This window comes from Epinephelus fuscoguttatus, linkage group LG11, assembly GCF_011397635.1.
Source record: "Epinephelus fuscoguttatus linkage group LG11, E.fuscoguttatus.final_Chr_v1".
Taxonomy (NCBI): Eukaryota; Metazoa; Chordata; class Actinopteri; order Perciformes; family Serranidae; genus Epinephelus; species Epinephelus fuscoguttatus.
Genome location: NC_064762.1, coordinates 38635449 through 38661993, shown reverse-complemented (window position 1 = coordinate 38661993; position 26545 = coordinate 38635449). Strand labels below are relative to the sequence as shown.

The 26545-nt window shown below is 41.6% G+C and overlaps 1 protein-coding gene across 1 annotated transcript in view; it reads right to left on the bottom strand.

The window, feature by feature from the left end:
• Window positions 1-26059, bottom strand: part of LOC125897606 (putative nuclease HARBI1) — a 66245-nt gene extending 40186 nt beyond the window's left edge. Inside the window, exons 1-7 of the mRNA XM_049591001.1 lie at window positions 25900-26059; window positions 25257-25425; window positions 21447-21654; window positions 20957-21084; window positions 20352-20498; window positions 19835-19904; window positions 19227-19379 (exon numbers count right to left, since the gene is read on the bottom strand). Coding sequence (XP_049446958.1) covers window positions 19227-19379; window positions 19835-19904; window positions 20352-20498; window positions 20957-21084; window positions 21447-21490 — 542 coding nt within the window. The 5' untranslated portion in view covers window positions 21491-21654; window positions 25257-25425; window positions 25900-26059. The remainder of the gene's footprint in view (window positions 1-19226; window positions 19380-19834; window positions 19905-20351; window positions 20499-20956; window positions 21085-21446; window positions 21655-25256; window positions 25426-25899) is intronic.
• Window positions 26060-26545: the final 486 nt, after the last annotated feature.

Sequence of the window (26545 nt, the reverse complement as noted above, 5' to 3'; positions counted from 1 at the left end):
AGAGGTGATGCTGGAAAACTGTTATAATAAATAAATGTGAAAACAATTAGTCCTCAGAGTGATGTGCACATCAGAGACACATGAACAATTAACACTGATGAACAATTAACACACCCACGTGTCTGCAATTAGATGAGTGGATATAAAAGCACGCGCAAAGTGGTGCCGAAAATACCGTTAACAACAACGGCTGCTTTAGCAGTATTAAGACATTGTAAATGGCGTAATACGAAGAGTGCGTGTGTTCCGAGACAGACAATTAATCAACATTGTGGTGAGGTGGCCTGGTTCAATGCACTGAGTAACAGCATGGTTGGGAACAGACTACAAGCTGGCACTGTGCTCGATGGGTGGCTTCTTGGTGAGTAAATAGTTTATTAGTTTAATTGTCCTAATATAATTCCCCTGATGGGCAATGAACATGTGCACCCCCAAATATTATGTTGTCTTCACAGCATCAGTACTAGTCAGTGGTTAAAGTTAGCGACGTGCTGTTTTTTGCTGGTTAAACTACAGCTTGAGAGCTTTCTAACAAGCCCCTGATTGTCTCTGTGTGTAAAGTACTCATGTCAATAAACCCGTGCGTAAAGTGTGACATTTCTTAATCAGCTTCACCGTTTCCCCGACGCACTGCATTCATTTACAACAATAGTGTGTGATCCATGTAAGTGGTGTATAAAATTAACAAAAGGAAACTGTAAATCCAGTTCACATAATTATTTGTCTGCTTTCAATTGACCCCAGGCGACTGTTCAAACGGGGTGAGCTCCTCCTCTCCTGTCCCCCTACCTGTTTTGGCCACACTTTGGCAGTGGGCAGCCGTCCTCCGCTTCACGTCCACCTTAATGTCGCACCACTTCTTTTTAAATTCTGCGTGTGCACCATAGGTGTTTCTAGCCCATTTTTGGGGGTGCTGAAGCACCCCTAAATTGAAAACCAGCACCCCTAAAATTTGAGAGATTTTTGCCCCCCTTGCCTCAAAAATGGTTTGATCCACCCCATCCCTCCCACCTTTCCCCAACTCGCGGGCTCTGAGCGCTATATCTGCACAGAGCAATGCGCTGCCTTCCAGAGTGGGTGATATGTAGTAGTGGTTAAGTACCTGGCTTAAACCAGGATACGTCACTGTTTATGTTGTTAGGTAGGAGTTAGCTGACGTTTTTTCTAGCTAGGAAACGTTACAGGTGGTCAGTACCACTGTCCTCTGTTTGAATTGGAATGAGGGAAGCTAGCTGTTGTGTCACGTGCATGTGTTAATATTAAAGCCAAGGTGCTCCTGACTAGCTAACTGACTGGATGCCCATTAACATTATAACTCCTATTGTGTGTGTGTGTGTGTGTGTACAGACAGACAGCCTCATCATGGATATAAGATATTTTTTTTTTCCGAAAAAAAGAGCCAGGTTCAGGTAAGAGTGTAAGATCAAATGGTCTATCCTTCTAGAATGATGTAAGTTGGATCAATGTATCAGTTTATATCTCTTATTAGATATAAAATGCATTGTTTGGTTATTTGCCTTTTGGTTAACAGTACAGAGAGGAGCAGAGAGAGGACTTTATTTATTAGTATTCTTATTAGTATTTTTGGTACTCACTGTAGGGGGCTGGTTTACTCCAGAAACATACATACTGTTTATGTGTATGTTGAGGAGCTGCTGTATCAAAATGAGTTGTCTTCCCCCAGAAATTAGGGTTACGATATGTTTCTTATATGATTCCAATCCATTCCTCTTTTGCTGTGGCTCAGCATTTAAATAACCTTTATCAGATTTGATGGTTTAGTCACAGACTTTCCCAAAAAGTGTTGTGCTTTCCTTTCACAAATGTGGGAATGAAATTGCGTTAAAATGTACAAAACAGTGAAATTTATCTTGCCTGGCCAGGCAGCTCTCTGGGTGCTCAGCACCCCTAAACCTCCGATCCTAGAATCACCCCTGGTGTGCACGCTTTTCTGACCCCACATTATTGACAGCCTCACACACACTCTCCCACTCACTCCTCTTGTGTTTTGTATTGATTCCGGAGGACAGCGTGCCAAAAAGTACATTTTTGCGCGCCTCCACTGAAGTGAGAAGCGTCTCCAATTCGCATTCTGTGAAGTTTTTCTTTTTTCCCGTCTTACTCATTCGGCAGCCCCTATGGATGCGGTGATGCTGCGTCTGATACACGACGAGAAACAGACTTTAGGACAATGTAAAGTAAATTTGCACTTTGCAATCATAATATTACACACACGATTATGTAATAATAATAATAATAATAATAATAATAATAATACATTTTATTTATATAGCACTTTTACAGCTCTCAAAGACGCTTTACATTTAAACAAAGAAAAGAAGTACATACATATAAGTGCGAAGAGATAAACAGAAGACAAGGACGATAAATAACAACAAGGTGCAAAAGCATGGCGCAAAACATAGAAAAAAAGAAAAAAGGTGTACATGAGAAACAGAACGAAAAGCTAATGTTTAAAGGTTAAAAATGATTTGAAAAGGTGGGTTTTAAGGAGTAATTTGAAGGTGGATGGATTTGGACAGTCACGGATGTGTATAGGGAGGGTGTTCCAGAGGGAGGGGGTGGCTATGGAGAAGGCTCTGTCGCCCCAGGTTCAGTGCTTGGTCCTGTGTGGAGGCAAGAAGAGGTTTTTGTTGGATGATCGAAGGTTGCGGGAGGGAGTGTGGTGGTGGAGCATGTCTGTGAGGTGGGGGGGGCCTGGCTGTAGAGGGCTTTGTGGGTGAGGGGGAGGATCTTGAAGTTGATTCTGTACAGGACAGGGAGCCAGTGAAGGTTTTGCAGGACAGGGGTTATATGTTCACGGGAGCGGGTGTGGGTGAGGAGGCGGGCAGCAGAGGTCTGGATCTACTGGAGTTTGTTGAGGACTTTGGTTGATGAGCCATAGATGATGCTGTTGCAGTAGTCGTGTCTTGAGGTGATGAAAGCATGGATGAGAGTTTCAGCGGCAGAGAAGGAGAGCAATGGGCGGAGACGGGCAATATTTCTGAGGTGAAAGAAGGCAGTTTGGGTGAGGCGGCTGATGTGATGTTCAAATGAGAGGTTATTGTCAAAGATGAAACCAAGGTTGCGGATGAATGGGGAGGGAGAGAGGGTGGTGCTGTCAATGCTGAGGGTGAAGTTTTATGTTGATGTAGAGAGGGATTTTGGGCCGATGAGTATTATTTCAGATTTGTCACAGTTCAGTTTGAGGAAGTTGGTTTGCAGCCATGATTGGAGTTCAGTCAGACAGTTGGTTAGGGTAGAGCGGGGGGGAGGGGGGCAGTGGTTTGCTGAGTTGAGTGTAAATGGTTTCGATCTTTGATTGAAAAATGCCAGAAAGGAGTTGCATTTGTTAGTTGTGATTGAGAAGAGGGTGTTGTTGCAGGGTTTGAGGAGTTTATTGACAGTGGAAAAGAGAGTCTTGGGGTTATTGGAGCCAGAGTGAATGAGTTGTGAGTAGTAGTTGGACCGGGTGGCAGTGAGGGCGTCTTTGTAGTTTGAAAGGTGGTCTGTATAGGCATGGAGATGGACTGTTAGACTGTTTTTCAAGCTGGCGCTTACGGGTTTTCATGTGACGGAGTACAGGAGTGTACCAGGGAGATGAGTGAGTGAATGAGACAGTTTTGGTTTTTAAGGGAGCCAGTTTTTCGAGGCAGAGGGACAGTGTGTTGTTATAGTGGGTGACCAGGTCAGAGGGGTTTGGGGTCAGCGGGGTAATGAATGTGGACAGAGTATTTGCCAGTGAGTCAGAGAAAGCTGAGGGGGAGATGGACTTGATATTTCTGAAGGATATGTTGCGTGTGAGTTTTGGGGGAGGGAGTGGGGTCTTGAAGTCTGCAGTGATGGCCAGGTGATCCGAGATGTGGAGGTTGGTACTGGAGAGTTGGTGGAGGGGGAGACCGGCGGAGCAGACTAGGTCCAGGATGTGGCCGCGACAGTGGGTGGGGAAGTTGACATGCTGGGTGAAGTGAAGGCAGTGGAGCAGTTCCAGGAGGTCTATTGCACTTTTACAGTTTGGATCATCAATGTGGATATTGAAGTCCCCAAGCAGGATAATTGAGGGGGATACGGTGAATAGCTGGGTGAGGAATTCGGCGAGGTCTGAGAGAAAGGAGTTGTTAGGTTTGGGAGGACGGTAGATGATGGTGATGACCAGGGAAGTGGGACCAGACAGTTTGAGGGCAACATGGTCGAAGGACTGAGCAGGAGGTATGGAGATTGTAGATATTTTAAAGTATTTCCTGTAGATGGCAGCAACATCACCACCCCGTCCATCTGGGCGGGGTTTGTCGGTGTAGGTGTAGTCAGTCGATGTGGTCTGGTTTAAGGAGAAGTAATCCAGGGGTTTGTGCCAGATTTCGGTGAGGCAGAGGAAGTCCAGTTTATTGTCAGCAATGAATTCATGTAGGATGGCACTTTTGTTGGCCTGTGAGTGGGTGCTGAGTAGAGCCAGTTTCAGGTGTTGTTGGGTGTGAGTAGCACAGGGGGTGGCAGGAATGCAGAAGATGGAGCATAACTTTTTGTTTTTCACAGTCTTAGTGCGGTGAGGGTGGGGCGGTCTGTGCTTTATGATGGACTGTATGGGGAATGTCTCAGGTGGGAGGGTTAATGATAGATATGGTCGGACAGGGATGCTGGTGAGCGGGGCTGTGCTCTGTGCTGCTGTTTGCATGGGGAGAGGAAGTGTGTCAGTGGAGGGGCGTGTGATGTGAATAGTCATGCACATGGCGCGTGATGTACAGCATGCTGAATATTTGGCTGCCAGCGTGCGGCTTCCCAGGGTGGTAGGGTGAATGCCATCGTGTTTGAAGAAAGAGGGACGGTTCCAGAAAAGATTGATAATGTCCACTAAGTTGAAGCCTCGGGTGTAGCAGGCAGGCATGAGCCAGGTATTCAGCAGGAGCAGTCTGGAGAAGCGCGAGTCCCCTCAACCGAGTGTGGGAATGGGACCGGAGATAAAAACGGACTTTCCACAAGTACGTAGGAGGTCCAGGAGGGAGGTGAAAGCACTTTTGGTCAGCTCAGAGGCACCCCGAGCCAGGTCGTTGGTCCTTACGTGCACCACGATGCGGGTAATGGAGGATGGGAGTGACTGCAGCAGCCCAGGGAGTTTTCCCAGGATTACCGGGACTGTGGCTCGGGAAACAACAGGTGGTGGCATTGAAGAAGCGGATATTCCTTGTGATGGAGTCTCCGATGATCAGGGTGGTTGGAGGGAAGAGCGGGCGAGGAAAGGTTTTTGTACTACAATCTGTTATGTGTCTGAAACGGTACCTAATATGTCGCCGACAAGAAATAGCTAGTGCTAGCTAGCCATAGCTAGCCAACGTTAACGTTAAAAAGTTGATCATGCTCATAAAATAATGTAATGTACAATTTTTCATGTTACGCCTCACCCTTAGGCGGCCCTATGGGGCTAACAAAACTCCAAAAACTGACCCAGCAAAAAAAAACCATGGTGAGAGGCAGCAGGACCAGCAGTCCCCACACCAGAGCCTCTCTCCTCTGCTGCTGGCACAGGAGCTCTTAACCACCTCCTCCATGCCAGGTGCACTGCACCTCGTTAACTAATGCAGCAGATCTACAAAAGGAGGGAGAAGGGACGGCAGCACAGAACACACATAGCCATAACATTCAGCATAGCGAAATTAGGCATGCAATCTTTAGCTAGCCGGCTCTGACAGTGTGCCTGATCTCATGCTTTTATCATCAAAAGCACAATCCATGTACATATCTGCTGTACTGAAATCAGCTTTCCATTTCATTCACAGTGTATCTAGATGAGGAGATGCGAGCATTCCTCGATGTGGAGAAAACCCAACCCCTATTGGATCCACTCTATCAGTCCCCCAGGGGTTATACTTTTTGGGTGAAGCCCAGACTATAAGGGTACTCCATCTGCTGCTAGGTAAGTTTTTTTCAAGGATTTGTATTGAAATTATAGTGGAACCTGCTTAAAGTGGTCACTGTTGAAGTGATCCTCTGTTTATAGTGATCAAAAAGCTTGGGACACAATCATTCCTATACAAATGCCTGAATTTGGCTATAGTAGTCATCCATTTATAATCAAAAAGGGCCAGAATCATCCATCTAATTTGATCTGGACAGACATGATCACTATGAGAGGATGCCACAGTATTGTCAGCATATTGTTGCCAATTATTAAAGTTAAAATCTGTGCAGTTATATCTAATTGCATGCTGTTCTTGACATAGGCAGTATTATTTTATTCTTGATTAAGGAGCGAATGGCAGTCAGCTGGAGGCAGAAAGCATGTGTGTGGAGGGAGAGGGAGCATCCAGCTCCAGCACCACAACACAACACAAGTGTCAGGCCCCAACAGTGCAGCATTCTCAGGCCCCAGCAGTTCCTCAGAGTCAGGGCAGGAGACAGTTTTCTCAGTGGAACAGACACGGTTTCTCATTGAGCTGATGAGGCATGTAATAGATAAGATAAGTTCATACAGTGGAACCAGCATGTCGTGATCACGGTTAGTGATCCTCCATGTATAGTGATCAAAAAACTTAAGTCAGAATAAGGGCCACGGTGGCCTTCACAATCCAGTCCATGTTGTCTGGCTTCACTCCAATCACCCAGTGATAAATCCTCCACTGGGCAGCGAGGATCCTAAAAGCATTTTCTACCACTCTGCGGGCTCTGGAGAGGCGGTAGTTAAAAATCCTCTCAGACCTGGAGAGGTTTCTTCCAGGGTAGGGCCAGAGCAAATTCCTCCTTGTAATAAAAGAAGAACAACACAGACCCATTTAACAACAATGACACCATTTTGCAAAACTAGACAAATGATCAAAGACAACTATGTAAAAACACAATAAAAACTACAAGTCAATTTTAAAGATAAAAAAGGTTAACACAGTGCCACAACAAAATAAAAAATATTTTTATAATTCAAAACAATTCTTGTTTTTAGGAATTACTTTTAAAATGGTGAGTATTCCTACTGTGGAAGCATGTTCTAATTTGAGAATTTTGTGTGTGAAATAATTAGATAAATGATTATACATAGCCTCATCTGCCACAGAAGTGTGAGGTATGGGGCCCAGGTGGTCTGCACCTGGGAGAGGTGCATCCTCTGGGAGATCCAGAGTGCCCTCCCGCAGAGCACATCCAAAAGAGGATGCAGCAAAGATGCCCCCATCACTGCTGCAACCAAAAGCCCCCACATCCACCAACCTGAAGCGGTAGCTGGCATCTACAAGGATGATGGAGTAGGTGCCTTTGTAATTAAAAAATTGCGAGCCAGAGTTTGCTGGTGCCTGGATGGCAACATGTTTGCCATGTATATATATATATATATATATATATATATATATATATATACATATATATGTAGTGTGTGTGTGTGTGTGTGTGTGTGTACATATATATACATATATAGTGTGTATATATACACAAATAAGAACATAACAATAGGATTTTAAGGCATTCCTAGATCTGGCATGTGAGAAACTGGCTGAGGCTTATACTGACAAAGATTAATTTAATTTAAGATTATTTATACTGTATGTTTAAAATGAGTAAACCCAAGTTTAGAATTAAGCAGAACTCTGTAGCACAACAAAAAAAAAACAAATCCAATAATTGATTATTGGTGTGATGTGACATGATATATGATATGATGTGATATGATATTTTTATTTTATCACTACCAATGCATACACAGGGAAGCAGTTTGGTTTAATCTGAATAAGCATTTTTATCAGTGGCGGCTCCTGCCAAATTTCTCAGGGGGGGCAATTGTTGTGATGATGGCTGAGGTGACCCGTTCAATGGGTAAATTTGAATTAATATGGCTCTGCAATGGCTGAACAATCCACTGTGGTCATCAACAGACTAATTTTCATCAGTTTGCCCACACAAATACCTTTGAATGTAAACAGAGACCTGTTTCACCATTAATCAAATAAAATTGAGTAAGGTATTCATTGAGTCATTGTCAGTCTTAATCAGAAAACATTTTATTATAGCTAAGTGGAAATTCATTTTGTGTTCTGATTAAAGAAATAAATGCAGGCATACCCTACAACTTAATACAATGCACATCACATAGTATCACTGCTCTTTGACCTGACCTGAACATTTGTTGTTGTTGTTTTTCAGTTTCAGTTACATGCTGGGGGAGCATTTTGGGCACTGGGGGGGAACATGTCCCCCTCAATGTATATGGTGACTACGGCCCTGTCATGCATGCATAATAAGGCTGCAGTTGTCTGGGTGCACAAAGGTGAAGTGGCTGGTCTTGTCATACAAAGTTTGATGGAGTGTCAACTGGACAATATGGAGATATTTGCATCTTGAAAGCCGGACTACAAATGCGGATAGACAGGGAGAAACACACGCAAGCCTAAAATGTGGTAAGATACGATATATATATAGATATATATAGATATATATGAAGTGACTGATAACAAGATCTGTATAATGGATTGTAAAGAAATTCATCAGGTTTTTATTTTGTAGACAATTGATCTGTATGTATAGCGTGATGGGATGACAGCACAATGATGTGTGTGGTATCACTGGAAAGCTCTGCTCCTGCGCTTTCATGTGATATGCGTGGCATTTCTGTGCAACCCTGCATTTGCAAGTACTCCATCCAAGAGTAATGTGTGTGCAAAGCTGTATGAAAGCTCTGTTATACATAATTTTAGTGTAACTTTATCATATTTTTTCGCTGTGAAAACATTGGACTACCAACAAGTGTCCGACAAAGCTGCAGTTCCGCTGTTTCATGTGAGAAAATCCATAGAGAGGAACGAACGTGTGAATTTGGGCGCACTGTGTGTTGTTCCTTTTTAACCTATATGGTTAAAAAGCCTCTTGGAGCAGCTGGAAACGTTAGTGGCGCTGCCTCATGTGATGTCGGAATAATCGGAAAAATGAGTTTCCAACCGTAAAGCAATATTTCAGCGGAAAAGGTTGACGACGTGTTTTTTAAATATTTTGAGTGATAAAATACAACACATCTTCTTTGTAATGTCCATGTTGTCTCCACATTACCACCTAAACGCTCATGAACACACAATGAAGTAAGAACGACTTCCCGACATGGAAAATCGGACCGAGGAGCACATGAATGATACTTGGTGTTTTACGTATGATGAAAATACATTGAGGTGAGGCCTCCTGGAGCCCATAGAGATTGCATTGGAGTGCCTGCATTTAGAAAAACAACCATTTTACATGGAAGTCTATGAGAGTGAGTCGGGGCGATTTCCAGCCAGACTGATATCGCCCCAAAGGGCTGGAACGCGACTTCACACTGCAGCTGATTGGATATTCAGAGGCAGGACGAGCTGTTTCAAGTGAAAATTAAGAGAATAATTAATATATTGTGTGTATATATGACAATAATTATGATGATAATCATACATTTATTATCATCGTTCTTTTCTTTTGTGGCTCGAGGAGGGGCAGCGCCCTATCACCCTCTATTGGCCAGCCACCCCTGGTTTTTATGCTTAATTGTAAAATTAAAAGCATTCAAAAATATGATAATTTAATGGCAAACTATAATTTAATCCATTTTGAGATCTAAATGCTAGACCAGATAATCATGGCATGAAGATTATTAGTTATTAGTTTGTCCACGACTGTGAAAGACTTTCTGATCATCTCTTTGGAAGATATAATTCAACATTGCCTTTAACTGATAAGTACCTCAGACAAATGCACAGCCGTTGTGCTGGAGAGATGGTTTCATGGCAGATGCTCTGTCTTGTGATACTGGGGCCAACTTTTCTCAGAGGCAGGTTAAACTGATCTTTATCCACTCTGAAATACGCTTTGAACCTCCCATCGTCCAGACGAAGATCCTGGATCAGTTAGTGAAATTCTCCGTATTTTTTCCGAGCTTAAAGGATGGGATGCCTCCAGACACGACGAGTTTTTTTCTTCTCTTCCTTAAAGAAATCGAGCAGTAAAGCTGCTGTGAGGGATTTACGGTGCTGGAAATCCATTTAACTTTTTTTGTAAACTTTGTAACTTTGTTAATCCCCCTGTGAGTGACAGCCAGTTTTGGTTGCTTAGTAACAGCAGGCGCGACAGTAGCACAACCTCCGAAGCGCCTTGGATAAAAGGATGGAAACGTCACAGCTGGCGTTTTCCACGCGCTTTTAGACACTAAATCTGAACGGGGCCTAAAGAGAACCGTCATTCCCATCACTACAGCAGAGCGAGCCTGTGTTGCGTTCAGGCGTTGTCACGTAAATGACAAATTCCAGCATGCCATAGCACAACACAGCGGCGTGTCAAGTGGGCTGAAACTGAGCAAAATTGCTGTTCAGTGTCGCTGTACATGAACCCAAAGTATCGCCACATGATAGACATTGTGTTTTTCTCGCCACCAACTCAGCCTGTTCTTGGTCGTGCTCATGCTCTTCTTCAGCATCTGTGTTGGTCACTGCTGCACGCCGACTGGTCACCTGACCATACGTGCTCCACACACCAGGGGTCCGTTTCAGAAAGGAGGTTCAACAAACTCTGAGATTAACCCTGAATTCTGAGTTGAGTAACTCTGAGATGGGAAACTCTGGGTTACGGATTTCAGAACAGGTGATTTCAATCAGTTCAATCAACACAGAGTTTGTCCACTCTGAGTTAAGCGCGTGCACCACGACTTTAAAAAGCTGTCATCAATCAATGGAGCCCCGACACCATGATTCACCATGGCAACAAGCTACAAGAAGAGGTCTGCATTTTTTTTTACTCCTCTGGAGTTGGATATTTTAATGCGCTCATACAGCAAATTTGAAGCTGTTTTCAGGGAGAAGAGTAACGCAGCTGCTGCAGCAGCGAAGGAACGGGAGTCGGCGTGGGAGAAAATTACTGCTCAGGTCAATGCGTAAGTTTAAATGTATTTCATACATTTATGCAATCACAATAATATTAGGCTAGCTACAGATGCAAACAGGTGGAATAGTGTTAAAGCTAAAATTTAGTTCACTTAGATGCAATCCCACCTAATTATTTTTCAAGTGAAAATGTGCTTGAAACAAGTGAAAATTGTCCAAAAACAAGTTACTTTTAGGTGTGATTTGTTTTGACTAAAAATAAGACATTTTGAATAGAAATACAACAAATATTCTTGGGATGATTTTGAGTTTTTGCAGTGTGATGCAGTCTGACATTTTGAGACAGTCAATCTACCTGCACATTAATGCTGTGAATGGACTTCATATTCACATGGTCTCCTTCATTTTGTGAAGGAGCAATGATGGGAATGTGGGTTCCATCAATGCACCCTATCACACTGGGAAATCCTAAAAGAAATTATAGCTGCTGCGCAGTGATGGGTTGGGTCCGGGCATTTTTAAGCAATTCTGAGCAACAAGCAGAAGAACTGGAAGACATTTAGGAATTTAGCAACACAATCTGCCTTTTGCATCAGCTGAGGCTTGAACTGACAACCTCTGAGACTAATAATCAATTTCTATCTCACTGAGCTAATTAGTCAGTGACAATTCATGTGTAGCTTCACAAACTGACTAAGCCAGACGTGCAGGTTTAGCAGCCGTCCATCCATGTGTAGCAGTATGATATGCCGCTGTAGTTGATTGTAGGCGAGTCTGCTGCTCTGCACCATACATTGCAGGCGAGTCTGGTGCCTTAGCCTATCAGTGTAGAGGGCGAGGGGATAAAAGGGTGGCTGTACCCCCCCCCCCCCCCCCTCACTTCCTGGCTCGAAGGCCCGCCCGTTCTTCCGGCCTTCCGCTTCCTCCTCTGCTCTCGGTGCAGACAGTGGTCGATTGTGGTTACTTGGATGGCAGCGATTTTCTTTGTCAGCACAGGCACTAAGCGGACAAGCGGACCGTGAACGCATCACTGGCGCACCACCGACGTTCCGGTTAACACAGAGCAGCGCGGAACTTCTTCATCTCTCCCCTCATCGGGAAGACGCCTGCTGATCGGGATCGGTGGCTCAACTCTGGACATTAAGATAAGTGCAGGTACACTGCTGCTTCGCCTACCCTCATTGTGCGGTGGCGCTTTGCCTGGGATTGCTCTGTTGCCTTGCTGTATGGACTATTGGCTGTGCTGGCTCTCCTGCTTTGCTTGCCGCTTTATGCTTCGCTTGCAGCCGCTGCTACTGCTACGGTGACTACTTTCTGCAGGTTGCTGTTCGGCGTGCGGTTCACTCACTGCCCGGACCAGACTGTGTGTGCGTGTCTGAGTGCGTGTTTGTGAGGACCGAGAGAGCGAGTGGATGGTCATCCGCAAGGACTGGTTGTGCGTGGATGAGTGAGTGTGTGCAAGGGGGGGATAGATAGGACTCGGTTATTTTTGTGTCTTTTAAGGTATTTTATTATATGGAGTTAATTGGTTGGTCACTTATCATTTAGTTCCATTGTAAATAAATGATTATGGTTATCTGTTAATTTAGTACCTCTGGCCAGAGACCTTTTTCCTTAGTTTCTTTGGTTGTTTAATTTGCTAATGTTGAAATGATTTAATGTTTTTTTGTAACCTTTATGGAGTTTCAGTTCTAGACTGCTGGTATTTTCCTTTCGTTGTTGTTTTTTTTTTCTTTGTATTGAGATAACTGACCCTGTATATTTTAAAAGGAAAGCAAAAGATATGATTTGTATTGGAGTATATTAATTAATTGTGTCTTCTGTCTCCTCGTAGCGCTGAGAGCCAACGGTGGTGGCAGTGTCCTGGGTGTGGCTTCCCTTGGTGTGCTGTGATCTTGGATTTTGGGTTTTCGTTGCAAGTCACCTTTTGCTGTGTGTGCGCGTGGCACGTACATGTGGGGTGTCCCTTTTCTTTATCATTTGGACTGCTCACCCTGGGGTGCCCCTCACCGTTGGTAAGTCCCAGTCACTGAGTAGCATCTCAATTATTTGGCTTATTTTTAAAATACCTTGAAATACCTTTTAAAATACTTTAATTTTTTTGTATGACCAATCTGTAATAAACTTGCTAATTGTTTTTGCTACCTCGAACCACGTCTCCTGCCTTTTCTTGTGCTACTTACCTGCGTGCCTTTCTATTACATTTACCTTATTTACAATTCCCTGGGTGCAATTCCCAGGGTGGCGTTGTTGGCTTCCTTCTTCAATCCTAAAAGCCTAATTGGTAACATAATATTGGGCCGGCTTTATCATTAACCCCGCAACGCCACACATGGAAAAGCAGATTTCAAACCACTGTAAAAAATTCAGTTATTGAAACAAAAAACTGAAAATACACATATTGCATCTAGAAAGCATGGAGATGTTGGTCATTTGTTTGTAACAATGATTGATTTGCTTCATAAGTGAAAAACTGATGTTTAACTAGTTGAGCTATGTGCAAAGTGAGAAGCTTCAGATGGTTTCACACTTAAGTATTGACACTGGATCTTTGTGCAAAGTTTGGTTTATTTTCAAGCATGAGAAGGCAGATTTTCTAGCAGAAAAAAGACTTGAAGATGCTGCACAGTGATCAGTAACACTCAGGCAATTTTAAGCAATAAGGTGGAGCACAAGAAGATGTTTACATTACAATGTGGATTCTGCACCAGTCGAGGCTCGAACCTGCAACCTCTGGAACCTAAGACGGTCATCTACCACTCTGAGCTAACTGGCAAGTAGCAACTCAAAGGCAGATTTCAAACCACTGTAAAAAAATTCAGTTATCGAAACAAAAATCTGAAAATACACATATTGCATCTAGACAGCATGGAGATGTTGGTAATTTGTTTTTAACAATGATTGATTTGCTTCATAAGTGAAAAACTGATGTTTAAAATTGCCATTTTTACATTGACTCCAGTTGTTCACAATAGAGCAAAATTCAAAATGCTGTCAAAAATTCAGTTTTTGAGATAAAATTCTGAAATTTGCCACACATCATCTACCATGACTCTAGAATTTTGTCTTTTTTTCATGAACATTGAAGATTTATTTAGCAAGAATTTGCATGTATATGTTTGCAGTACCGTTTACAGTCAAACATTTTGATGCACTGTAGGCTCAATTTTTGATAAATCAAAAATCTGAGAAACGTTGTTTTTGTAGGACAGTCTGAAGATGCTCTGTAGCAAGTTTGGTGTCAATTGAGCAAAAATTGAGGGAGGAGATAGGTTTAAGAAGTTTTACAGTTTTTAAAAAAAAAAAAAAAAAACAGTGATGAACTTCATAATTTTTACAGTTTGATGAAAGTTGTGAAGTTGTAGCACGTATGGTTGATTTGTTATAAAGTTTCAAAAACTTTTTGAACTTTAGACGCTTGCCGTAGTGCCACCATCAGGACTATTGGCTTGAGTTTACAGCTGAGGATATCTGGCATGGGACTGGACCTTTGTGCAAAGTTTGGTGAGTTTTCACCCATGGGAAGTATGATTTCCTCGGAAGAAGAAGAAGAAGAAGAAGAAGAACTAGGATTACAATAGACCCTAATTAAAATGACTAATCCCTGTCTGAGGTTGCAGCACCATGTCATTAACTGAATATGATTTATAATCATAAATTTTAACTGATTTCTACATCATTCACCTGCAATCCTGTGGAACTCCTCCTTGATGACCCTCACAGGTTTATGTCCAGGGAACACACAAAAAGAGTTTAAAAGACGTTTCAGAGCTAGGGACACTTTTCTCACGGCTCTGCATACAGTGGCCTTACTGATATTTTCTGAATCTCCGATATTATGCAGAAAACTCCCGTTTGCCAAAAAAAAACAACAAAAAAACGAAGAGCAACACAAAGAATCTGGGTAGATGAAAGTGCACGTCCATGGTTGGTGATGTTGGTTATGTCACGACGGATGAGGTTATGGACATAGGCTAAATGATGGACTGTGATGTGAAATGGTACCGTTAATGATAATACGTCAATTCTGAGCCTGTGAATAATCTCCCGACGAACATGTAACTCCCTCCTCCGTAACACTGCCCCATCGTCTACAGGGTCCCCCAAGAACGGACATGCCATGGTCGAAAAAAGTAGATTTAGAACTAGAACACACTTGGGGTGTCGGTAGCTTAGTGGATAATACCGGCGCCCCATGTATAGAGGTGATGCCTCACTGCAGTGGTCGCGAGTTCGACTCCGGCTTGCAACTCTTTGCTGCATGTCGTCCCCCTCTCTCTGTCTCCCCATTTCACACTGTCCTGTATATTAAAGGCAAAAAGCCCAAAAAATAATCTTTAAAAAAAAAAAAGAACTAGAACACACTTTAGGATCCAACTTTACCTTGAGGACAGATGATCAAACTCGCTGAAACCCGCGCGACACTAAACGAATGAATGAATAAATCACATTGCGTGTGGCGTAAGAGGGAGGAGACAGCTGGAAACTCGAGGTTCATTGAAGAAAACCTGATCCCAATCAGGTTAGATTCACAGAGTCAGTTGCCATAGTAACTGACACTGAGCTTCAGTTACCTCTTTTTCTGAAACGAACTGGAGTTACTCCATTTTCTCTGGTTTAAGTTACCTTCCTTTCTGAAATGTAAAACTCAGAGTTTCCCTCATTTCAGGGTTAACAGACTCAGAGTTTTCACTAAACCTGCTTTGTGAAACGGACCCCAGGATAGCTTGTGGTCGTGATGTCAACAAACTCCACACACTACAGGAGAGGCAGTCACGTTCACAGACACACACGTTCACATTTATTTACATTAAATCGCAAATCGCAGCCTTTTATGCGGTTATGTAATCACAGCCTGGCATCGCAATTGCGTTTAGATTAATCGTGCAACACTAATATATATGTATAGATATATGTATAGATATATGTATAGATATATCTATACATATACACATATATATATATATATATATATATATATATATATATATATATATATATATATATATATACACACATATATATATATATATATATATATATATATATATATATATATACACACACATATTCACACACACACACACACACACACACACACACACACACACACATATTTTACCATTCATTTATACAGCCTACTACAGAAGGCTATTTTTTATTTCAATAAGGTGCATAGTAGGCTACAGGTGGCAGCAACCTCATACTCTAGAGGTAAACTATGTTCGCATGAACTATAGCATAAAATATCGTGATTAATCCACACACTTGTAAAAACTAGCTTTTCCTTATAAGCACCCACCTCAAACAAATGGCCAGACATTCAGTTGGAGTGATGGGCTGCCTGAGGTTCGTTGTCATCCTCCGGAGGCTTGGACCAACTCTCCCCAGCAGGCTGCTCCCTGCTCAGTCTGAAGTAGACCTGGAAGCGGTCATCATGGAGCTGTAGCTCCTGAACGAGCCTGTACCTTCCCAAATCCTGTCTTGCCATGAGGATTTCATGGACCCATACTCCTCCTCCTCCTCCTCCTCCTCCTCCGAAGAACTAAAGCCAGGGCTTTTCGTTGAAGCAGGGACAGATACATAATGAAATCCGGGGCATCAGACCGGAAAAGGGCACCAGACCGGAGCCGGAATACTTTTCGGTTGCGCGCCTTGCTCTGCGCTTGCTCTGCCCCCTACCCTGCGGTGGGTGCAGCAAAAATCACGCTCTGTGTGAAAGCTGCTTAAGAGGATTCCACTGTATTATAATCAATTTAAACATCTAGATCTGTTAGTCAGTTTTCATAAGAACAATGCATTTTATTTACTTCTGGAGAGAGATGGTCTCACACACTTGACAGATGAATCTACCACAACCAAAACAATCAAAAAGCACTGTTGAATAGGCTGCATTAAACATATGTTGTGTTATGACAGGAACTATAGAAAAAACACACATCCATAATGTTTAGAGAAGTTTCCATCTGAAAGGTGTAGTGTTGATTTTTTTTTGGTAGCTGATCTAATCAAACTCAAATTATTTATTTGAGTCAGACTTTCAAATTTTCTAATTTTCTGATTGTTTCAATGATTTTCCTCTCACAAGAAGCACCTGGAGTCAGACGGAAATGAGCTCCCCCAGTACCTGCAGTAGCTCAACACAAGGATTAAGAGGGGAAACGGGGCAAAAAAAAAAGTTGTGGGAGGACTTGGCGGGGAGGTTGACAGCCAAATTTGTCCTGATTTTCGGTCCAGCCAAAGTGGACCGAAAATGGCAGACCCTGGTCAATGGCTACAAAGGAATAAAAGACAATAACAATAGCACAGGGAGGGGGGTAATTCGGTTCAAGTTTTTCGATCAGATGGATTCACTGTTAGGGGGCCAACATGACATTGAATTCCCAGTTGTGGGAGACAATGAGGGGGGCCTAAATGTCCGTAGACCGGAGGTGCTGGGTGCAGGGACAGCCACCAAGTGCAGGGGATGTTAATTCAGAGAATGCAGGGACCAGCAGAGCAGGGGGTACACACACATAGACCAAGGGGGACAAAGGGACCGGTAAAGTCACTTGTAGAGGTTATCCAGGAGTCAGAACAAGCCAGCCAGAGGAGACACAATTAATTACTTGAGGAAATGAGAGCTCAGTGGATCTCCTTCGAGAATTTAATGAGAGAGTATCTCAGCAAGCAATAGACAACTAGGTCCACCTGAGCTTTTCCTGCAGTGACAAGTCAACATGTAGGCTGTAGGGCTGCATCTAACGACTACTTTGATAGTTGACTAGTCACAGACTATTGAAATGATTAGTCGATCATGAGTATTTGTGTCTATTCATCATCTTTGCATTGAATATTGTATGTAATATACAGATTAACATTTTGAGAATTTCTAGAAAATATTCATAGGAAAACCCTAACCCTAACCCAATATTTTGCAAAAACATTGGAAAATTTTGAGAAAAAAAGTTGTAAAATTTTGAGAAAAAGTTCCTATATTTTTGAGGAGAAAAGTCGTAATTTTTTTTAGAAAAAAAGTTATTTGGCCGCAACTAATACAAAAAGTAAATAAAAACGATTAATGTGTTCAGTTTTTGCTCTATAAAATGGTGAAAAATGTTGATCATTGTTCCCCAAAGCCCAAGAAGACATTCTCAAACCAACAGTCCACAACCCAAAGATCTTCACTTTATTGTCACAGACTAGAGAAACCAGAAAATATTCATATATAAGAAGCTGGAATCAGAGAATTTGGACTTTTTCTTCTTTAAAAAAAGACTCAAAACGATTAGTCGATTATCAAAATAGTTGGTGATTAATTCAATAGTCGATTAGTCATTGATTAATTGTTTCAGCCCTAGTAGGCTGTAAGTTAAGGTTGTGCAGTGTTTTCATTTTGTTGAAGAATTTCTTTATATATTTCTAATGTTCCTCTACTCATTTATTCTGATAATCAGAATAAATACCATAATAATTCTTCTAATGTTACTATAGTGACGTCTGTTAAACGGCCGTTAGTCATGTCAGAGACTGTTTGTTGGTAACGCTGGTTAATATTGACAACCGTTAGTTCAATATCTGTCAGTCAACCTACAAAGTCCTGCTGTTGACAGTTTGAGTAGTCACTGTTCAAATTGTCCTATCTGTTCTGTTCAAAGAGGCAGTTCTGATTGCCTAGAAGGTGCTCAATCACATCCTTTTTTGTTGCATTTGTGATTTGAAATTGTTGACATTATTAAATAAAATTTTGTCTTCATAAATTTGCAGTTATTGTCTATTTTTGTGTATGATAAATGCACAATGCCCTATAATAATGCCTGTATGTCCATGTGCCTTAACAGCCCCAAGCGTCATCCATGTGATGGTCAAGTAGACATTACAACATTGCTTCTAGTACAGTGATTACTTTTGAATCCATTGCTGCTAACTCTACTGCAACACTACACTGTATTAAATGGGTAAAACTTGAGAAATGTTAAGTACATCATGTAAAATAGAGAAGAACAAAATAGTAAAATAGAAGAACTGAAGTTATCAAGCTGGTACAATAAATATTTTATTATGAGAACAATTGCCTTGAATGTGCAGCAAAAAGGAACATGGTGCAAAAAAAATAAATAGATCTGTTTTTGAAAATTAAGTCTTCAAATGCTTTCATCGTCATGACAAGGGCAACCAGCGGGAAGGTCCTTGCACATGTCGGCAGGTCTGGTGCAGAGGTTGTGGAGCATGCAGGCTGACATGATCAGCATGACCACCACATCCAGCCTGGTGTTTTGCAGATCTCTCATGCATCAATAACTTTATGGTTAGAGAGCCCACTCTGAGTTGATCGTCAGCTGTGCCATAGTACCCAATATCTCCCTGCTTGGGAGGTCCATGAAGTCACCTCACACACCAGTAAACAGGAGATAGGCTCCAGGAGGAGTTACTTACCTGCCAAACGCTTGTTCCACTACAACGCGTCCTTTGCAGATCTGCGTGTTCCTCTGCTGGTCCTGGATGGTAAGGGCACCATCGCCCCGCTTTGGTGTGACAATAAACGGGTATTTGCGACTGATGTAGGTGCTGTTGCCGAGTAGCATGTACCTTAAGATAAGAGGATGGGGTGAGACGGTGGGAAATTTAGGTTTTCACAGCAGCAAGGTACAGGACAGGTAGAGAGGCAGTAAGACATTCAAAGAAAGTGGGCTTCTGGCTGTATTGTGAGCAGTTCTGTGCGTGACTGCAGTTTTGACAAGAAAGGTGGGCAAACTGATACAGGTGAAGACCAATTTGAGGACTAATTAGGACCCTTCTGTCAAGACTGCTGCTGTGCACAGAGCCTATACAGGGGGTAGCACAAATTACATACTTGAATAGCAAAATAATCTGTCTATTCTAGAAGAAAGACATCAGTGGTGCTAGTAGAAGAAGAGGAGCATGGACCAATGCAATTGTGAGCTTAAGCTAAATGTTGTATTCCAGCATATACAGGGGGTAGTGAAAATTACATACTGTATACACATAGCATCAGTCTTCTCCAAGATGCTAAAAATACCCACCTCCCCATTTTTTCTCCCCATCTCACAATGAAGGCGGATTTCCTGAGGATCCTGGAGTCATGTACCCTGCCTGAATCAATATCAGAATGTCAATATCAATTTTATTTATAAAGCACAATTCATTACAAGTTATACCTTAAAAAACAAAATATCACACAGCATTAAATTCCAGAAAAACATCAACACAATCACATAGAAGCCCCTGCCCTGTCACATAACCGCACATGTAATCGGCTGTACAAGAAAGAAATAGTGCAGCCATATTGTCACACACACACACACACACACTATAGTATTTAACTATAAGCCTGGAAGAACAGAAAAGTTTTGAGTTTGGTTTTGAATGTGGACACAGTTGTGATGGACCTCAGGTCAGCAGGCAGCTTCTTTCATAGAACAGGACCACAGTAACCGAAAGCCCAGAAGTGGTTTATTGCTGTACATGCTATGCCTGGAAGAAATGTGCTTGAGGTATATTGATGCATCATGACACTTACAGGATTCAATACATAATTACCTGGTGCACCTACAAAGATGTCCCGGAACGTCCCTCTTCCATCCACCATCCCCTGGAGGACTACAGAATAGTACCTTTTTCGGTTCAAGTAGTCCCCTCCTCTGATGGGTGGCCGCTGTAGTTTTATGTGGCATCCATCTATGGCACCTGCACTGCACAATGCACAGTTTATGACAGAGATACACATTTTGACTAGTGGTATTTAGTGATTGACTGATTTAACTGCCTTATCCCAGTACTAGTACAGTAGGTCTCTCACAGGGACTATCCCTTAATACAGTGTATACTAATGCTCTGAGTATTTAGATCTTATATGCATTTATTTATTTGGAAGGGACAGTGAGAGTTGATGATCCCAGTAAAAGTTATGATTTTGATGCATATTTTCACCACCCTCTTCGAGTGCTGCTATATGGGCCCTATAGTGTGTGTGAGCACATATGTAACGGAGTGCATTGTAATGATATGTTTCTAGTTTTGTTACCCTGTACAATGCTATGTCTGCCCTGTGTACCTCTATTTTTTACTTTGGTCTGCACCTTGCGGTTGTGAAAACTCAAAATTTCCCTATCCCCTGGGGATGAGCAAAAGCTATCATAACATACCTATGATGCCGTCAATGCCACACATTGCCCTGAGGGCGGCAGAGGTTGCCAACTTTTCACACTCTGTGAACCAGCTGATAAAAGTTGGAACCATAGTGCAAAAGGTTCTCAGCACTTGAACCACACACCTGTAGGATAGGATAGGACAGGATAGAATAGAATAGCACTGCAAATCTTAGTTTTTATGACCATAACACAAGCCATTATCAATCCTTTACAGTCTGTTAATCAGTTTTCTAGCAGCAGTGTACCACCTAAACTTTCTACCTCTGTGCAGATGACTGGGACACATTAAACTTGTCTGAGATTTCTCGGAAGCTGTTCTGGTTTGCCATGTACCAGAGGAACAGTGCAACCTATAAATACATAATGTATCCCAGACACTCAACAAATTATCACAAAGGGAGAAATGTATTTAATTATGGTATGGCTATTGAATTAAAATGCCAGCATTTTCAAAAAAACAGTTTGGGGCATAGGCCTACTATACCTTTTGCTTAAGAGGAATCTCAAGACCTCCATCATGGTCCCCATTCAGACCTTGCTCTCTCAGGACCTCAATGAGGTAGTCGAACTGGAAGTGGGTGACCCAGAGATGGCGGTAAAATGTCCGCTCATCCATATGGAACAGAAGCTCACATTCTATGCCAGTCTTCAAAATTGTTGCGTGTGGCAGGACAAATTGAGCAATTGCATCTCTGAAAAGTAAGATGAGACAGTCTTCATGAACAAATAGCAAAATCCTCATAATGTGATTCATCTTTTAGGAGCTAAGCCATTCATTATTATTATTATTATTATTATTATTAATTGTTATTAATTACTGGTCTTCACTGTTGGCTATTGAACTGTGTGTGTGTGTGTGTGTGTGTGAGTGAGAGAGAGAGAGAGAGAGAGAGAGAGAGAGAGATGGTGAGATGCCTTCAGATGGCTGGTCTGGTCTCTCTAACATTAGAGAATGTTTATTATAGCAAGGTATTGCTCTAACATTATTTATCTGCTAATGTTAACGCATTATTGGCAGTTGCTTTAGCGTTAGCTAGTTTTCAGTGCATTGATCAATACAAAATACGTTTCAAAAAACACAAATAACGTAAGATAAACAGTATAACAGCTTCTGTTAACTTACGCGCCGTTTCTCCTCCTCCGTTTCGCTCAAATGAGCAAGGAGCAGGCACCTTTGGCAATGGAAATGATGGAGAAGCACAAACGAACGGTTTGCCATGTTCACCAATGTAACGTTAAACAGGAAGTAACTGCAGCATAACTGGCAGTTTGGCGTAACTTTCCTGGAACGCTACAAAGTCGTAAGTCGTGACTTGAAGTCGTGACTTACAAGTTCAAAAGCCTGCCTGGAACGCACCATACCACCGGGTCAAACTGACCGGGGAAGGCACGAGTGTTGCTAACTAACAGAATTGCACTGCTGATATTCTGAATTGTGGCCAAAACAGCCCTTCCAATGTTTTCAGCTTAATCGCCGGACATGTTGGCAAGCAAGGAGAGCATGTAGAAAATGACGCAACAGTGGAGTGTACCCATAAATTTTGCACCCTCCATGTTAGCAGATGGGACACTAAAAACTCAAAATACATGTCAAATAACATTTCCCCAAACATGGTTTCTGTCATTTTATGTAGTTCTCATCCCCAGTCTAGGGGTGCCTGGGACACAACATGAAAGGCCCCCATCTTCCCCAAGTCCCAAGTAGGCCACAAGGATACAAATGCGTTTAACGATCAAAATAGGTAATTTATTACAATAAATGGAACAACAGTAATGCGTGAAATAATAACTTAAGGGTGGACTAAGGCCAAAATAACTAACAAAACAATTCTATCAAGGGAGTAAGTAAATAACCTAATCAAATAATAAGAAATAAATGACAAAAAATCTTACCTCCCTAATTAAATAAACAGGAGAAAAGGGTTACCAACAAAACTGGCAGTCCACCCCTACTTAAAGGGAAATTTCGGTTTCTTTCAACCTGTCTCCTATTGTCTAAATTTGTTTCAAGCGACTAGTGACGAAAAATAATAGTTAGCATGTTAGCCATTAACCTAGATACAGCCGGGGCGCATTAGTAGCGTCAGACCTGTTAAAACGGGCAACCTTCAAGTGCAAAGTCTACTAAACAAGCTTTTTTCCACAAAGACCGCCTCATATCGTTAGGATAAATGTCAGAGAACATATAGAAAACAACATGTAAATGTGATGTCTTAGCTTACCGGTGTGCTGCCATGTTTGTTTACCATCTAGCTCTGCTTTCCAAAGCGCAGCCGAAATATATCTCGCGAGCTCTAGATAAAGCCCAGCTGGATACTAACGTTACTCCAGGTGGAGGTGTCTCGTCCTCGGTCACATCCAGACCTTGAAAATAAGGCTGCAACCAGTCCCATTCCTTGCAACAGAGGCATTCCTTTACATGTTTACATGTCGTTTGCTATATGTTCTCATATAGCACTTTTTCCTGAGGAAAAACATGCACAGAGAAACACAGAACACATTCAGGAAGAACACAAATTTGAGTATGTTCAAATGTTCATTTTCTCAGATTAGTTTGGTTTTATTATTTGATGCTATAAACACAGTCTGACCACACAGGCTTTTATTTTGGTACTTCCGGTGATTGGCAGTGTGCATTTGCACATTAGCTAAATATTTAGTTTCACCAAGCACATTTAGGTTTAACATTTAGATTTAGATGAAACATTTAAATTTAGATTAAACATTTAGATTTAATTTTAGGAATTTCTCCCATATAACGTTGAAATTGTGTATTGCATTCAAAAGCATAGCGCACTCTAGCGCCTCACTTTTTCAAACACGTATTGCAACTATGGTAGCCGCTGTGTACCACAAAGCTATGATTGATAAAGTATTGGCCTTTTTCCTCGGGGAGGTTTTAGTGCACTCACAGTAACAAAGAAAGAAATGAAAAATAAGTCTTTTGTCAATAGAACTTAATTTTTAGCAAACAAAAACTACAAAAAAACGTACTAAATGATATACAATAGATAGATTTATAAACACAGCAGTGTTTTATCTGCAACACTAACAGTGTCCAATTCTTTCCATTCAGGCATCCATTCCGTCCTGTGTTGAACTCTGGATATGCCAGGAGTTTCCTGATCCTGATCTGTTTGAGTTTCTCCCTCTTTGTCCTCCAACTCAACATGAGGTCTTGTACTCGGTTTGAAACCTATGCCCTTTATAGGTGTTGTTGATGACAGCCAAAAGTCCAAATGAAAGAACATATGTGTGTGTGTGTGTCTCTCTCTCTCTCTGTGTATATATATATATATATATATATATGTATGTATGTATGTATGTATGTGTGTGTGTGTGTGTGTGTGTGCGTGTGTGTGTATTATTAGGGACCGGGCAGCCTAAGCTGCCAGGACCCTATTGTTATCCTGCATGTTCTTCTTCTTTCTTCTTCTTCCGAGGAAATCCTACTTCCCATGTGCGAAAAATCACCAAACTTTGCACAAAGGTCCAGTTCCATGCCAGATTGCCTCAGCTGCAAAAACAGGCCAATAGTCCTGATGGTGGCAAAAACAGGCCAATAGTCCTGATGGTGGCGCTACCACCTCTACCGCCTCTAAAGTTCAAAATTTTGAAAATTCACAACAAATCAACCATATGTGCTACAGATTTGCAACTTTCAGCAAAATGTAGCCCCAATATTTAAGAAACTCTTGTACATTTAAACCTATTGCAAATTATGAAGTCCATCACTCTGTTTTTTTTCAAAAACTGTAAAACCTATTAAACCTATCTCCTCCCACAATTTTTGCTCAATTGACATCACTTCAGACTGTCTGTTCAGACACAGATTTTTGATTTCTCGAAAACTGAGCTTACAGTGCATCAAAATGTTTGACTGTAAACGGTATTGTAAACATATTGTAACCCGCCAGTTACTTCAGAGTTTGGACCAGAGACTAGGTTCGTGGAGGAGGGTTTAAAGAGGAATTGACAGACACAATAACTAAATGGAGCCACACTATATGTTGGAAGCAGTCAACTATATTAACAGTATGGAAAATAAAATAAAATAGAATGAACAAAATTCAGTGCAATGGCATCTGATCACTTAGTGGTTCACAGTTTTTCTTTTTCAGTACAAAACGAAATAAAAGTGTCCCATTGGAACAGTAATGTTCTTTTAATTGTTCCTTGAATGTTCCTTTAATGTTTTGTCGTTGTTAGTCAGCGCGCTTTATGTGTATGTCAAGTCAAGGGAAAGTTCAAAGAGTCAGGGGTCACACGTCAGGTGTGTGTGTGGTGGTCCTACCACAGACACTATCAGTTAAGGTGAAGAAGGGGTTGGATGTCCTCTTCCGGCTCAGGTGCTGGTTCCCTACTCCGTTGGCAAGGAAAATCTTCACTGGCTCGCCATCTCCCTCAACCAGGAGAATCCAGATCCACCTCTAAAGTTTTCTATAGGGTCTCAAAAACCTAGCCTGTATAAAGACAAGGCTACCACTACACAGAATCATCAAAGATAATTTTAACTCATTTTCCCACATGAAATATGGTTCATTTTAATCCCTTTTTAACCATTTCACACATTAAATTCACAACATTGGATTATGAACTGAAATTTAGCAAAATGCACCTTTAACACACATCAGAATATCAATTCAGGGCTTCAGAGTTTCTGCCTCTGTGATATATGAACATGTTTAGCAGCATTTAACAAGACACACACCCTAACAGTGCATCTCAAAGTGAATACACAGGAAAATAAATAGCACACCTCATTTGTTTCATCAGATTATCAGAGCAAAATATGCAGTTTTAACTCTTAAAACACACAGTAAATAGCGGCAGGTCACGTTCATGTATCAACAAGTTTTCTGCCATCTCACGAGCTGAATCGCGATGTGGCTACTACAGTTAGCATGTGCTAGCGCTAGTTAGCTCGAGCGACTCACCAAGTCTCTGCCGAAAATAATAACCCACAGATCCTCGACCACCTCTCTGCTGCAGGTAGATACACTTTCACGGGTTATCATGTGTTGATAAGTGAGTTAACAACCGCTGTTTTCGTGACTTCTTATTGACTTTCTCTTCTGTGATTTCCCTCTGCTCGTATCGCTGCTCTGACTCTGTAGCTCTGACTCCGCGCCGCACTACCCTGCATTCTCCCTCCGCACTGTAACTCTCGCGAGAAGAGGGTGGGGCTACTTTCTCTCACGAACCATCTATATAATACAACAAATAAGAATTGAGAGTGTGCGAAATTAATATTACTGACAGAATAATAACTAAAGAGGGTTAATTAAATAAAAAATAATATTTTAAGGGGAACAACAATAGTAACTGTTTTCTACTGGGTTACAATATACTTGCAAATTCTTGCTAAATACATTTTCAATGTATGTAAAATGATAAAATTTTGGTGTCATGGTAGATGATGTTTGGAAAATATCAGAATTTTATCTCAAAAACTGAAACAGCATTTTGAATTTCACTCTCATGCGAACAACTGGAGTCAATGCAAAAATGGCATTTTTAAACATCAGTTTTTCACTTATGGAGCCAATAAATCATTGTTAAAAACAAATTACCAACATCTCC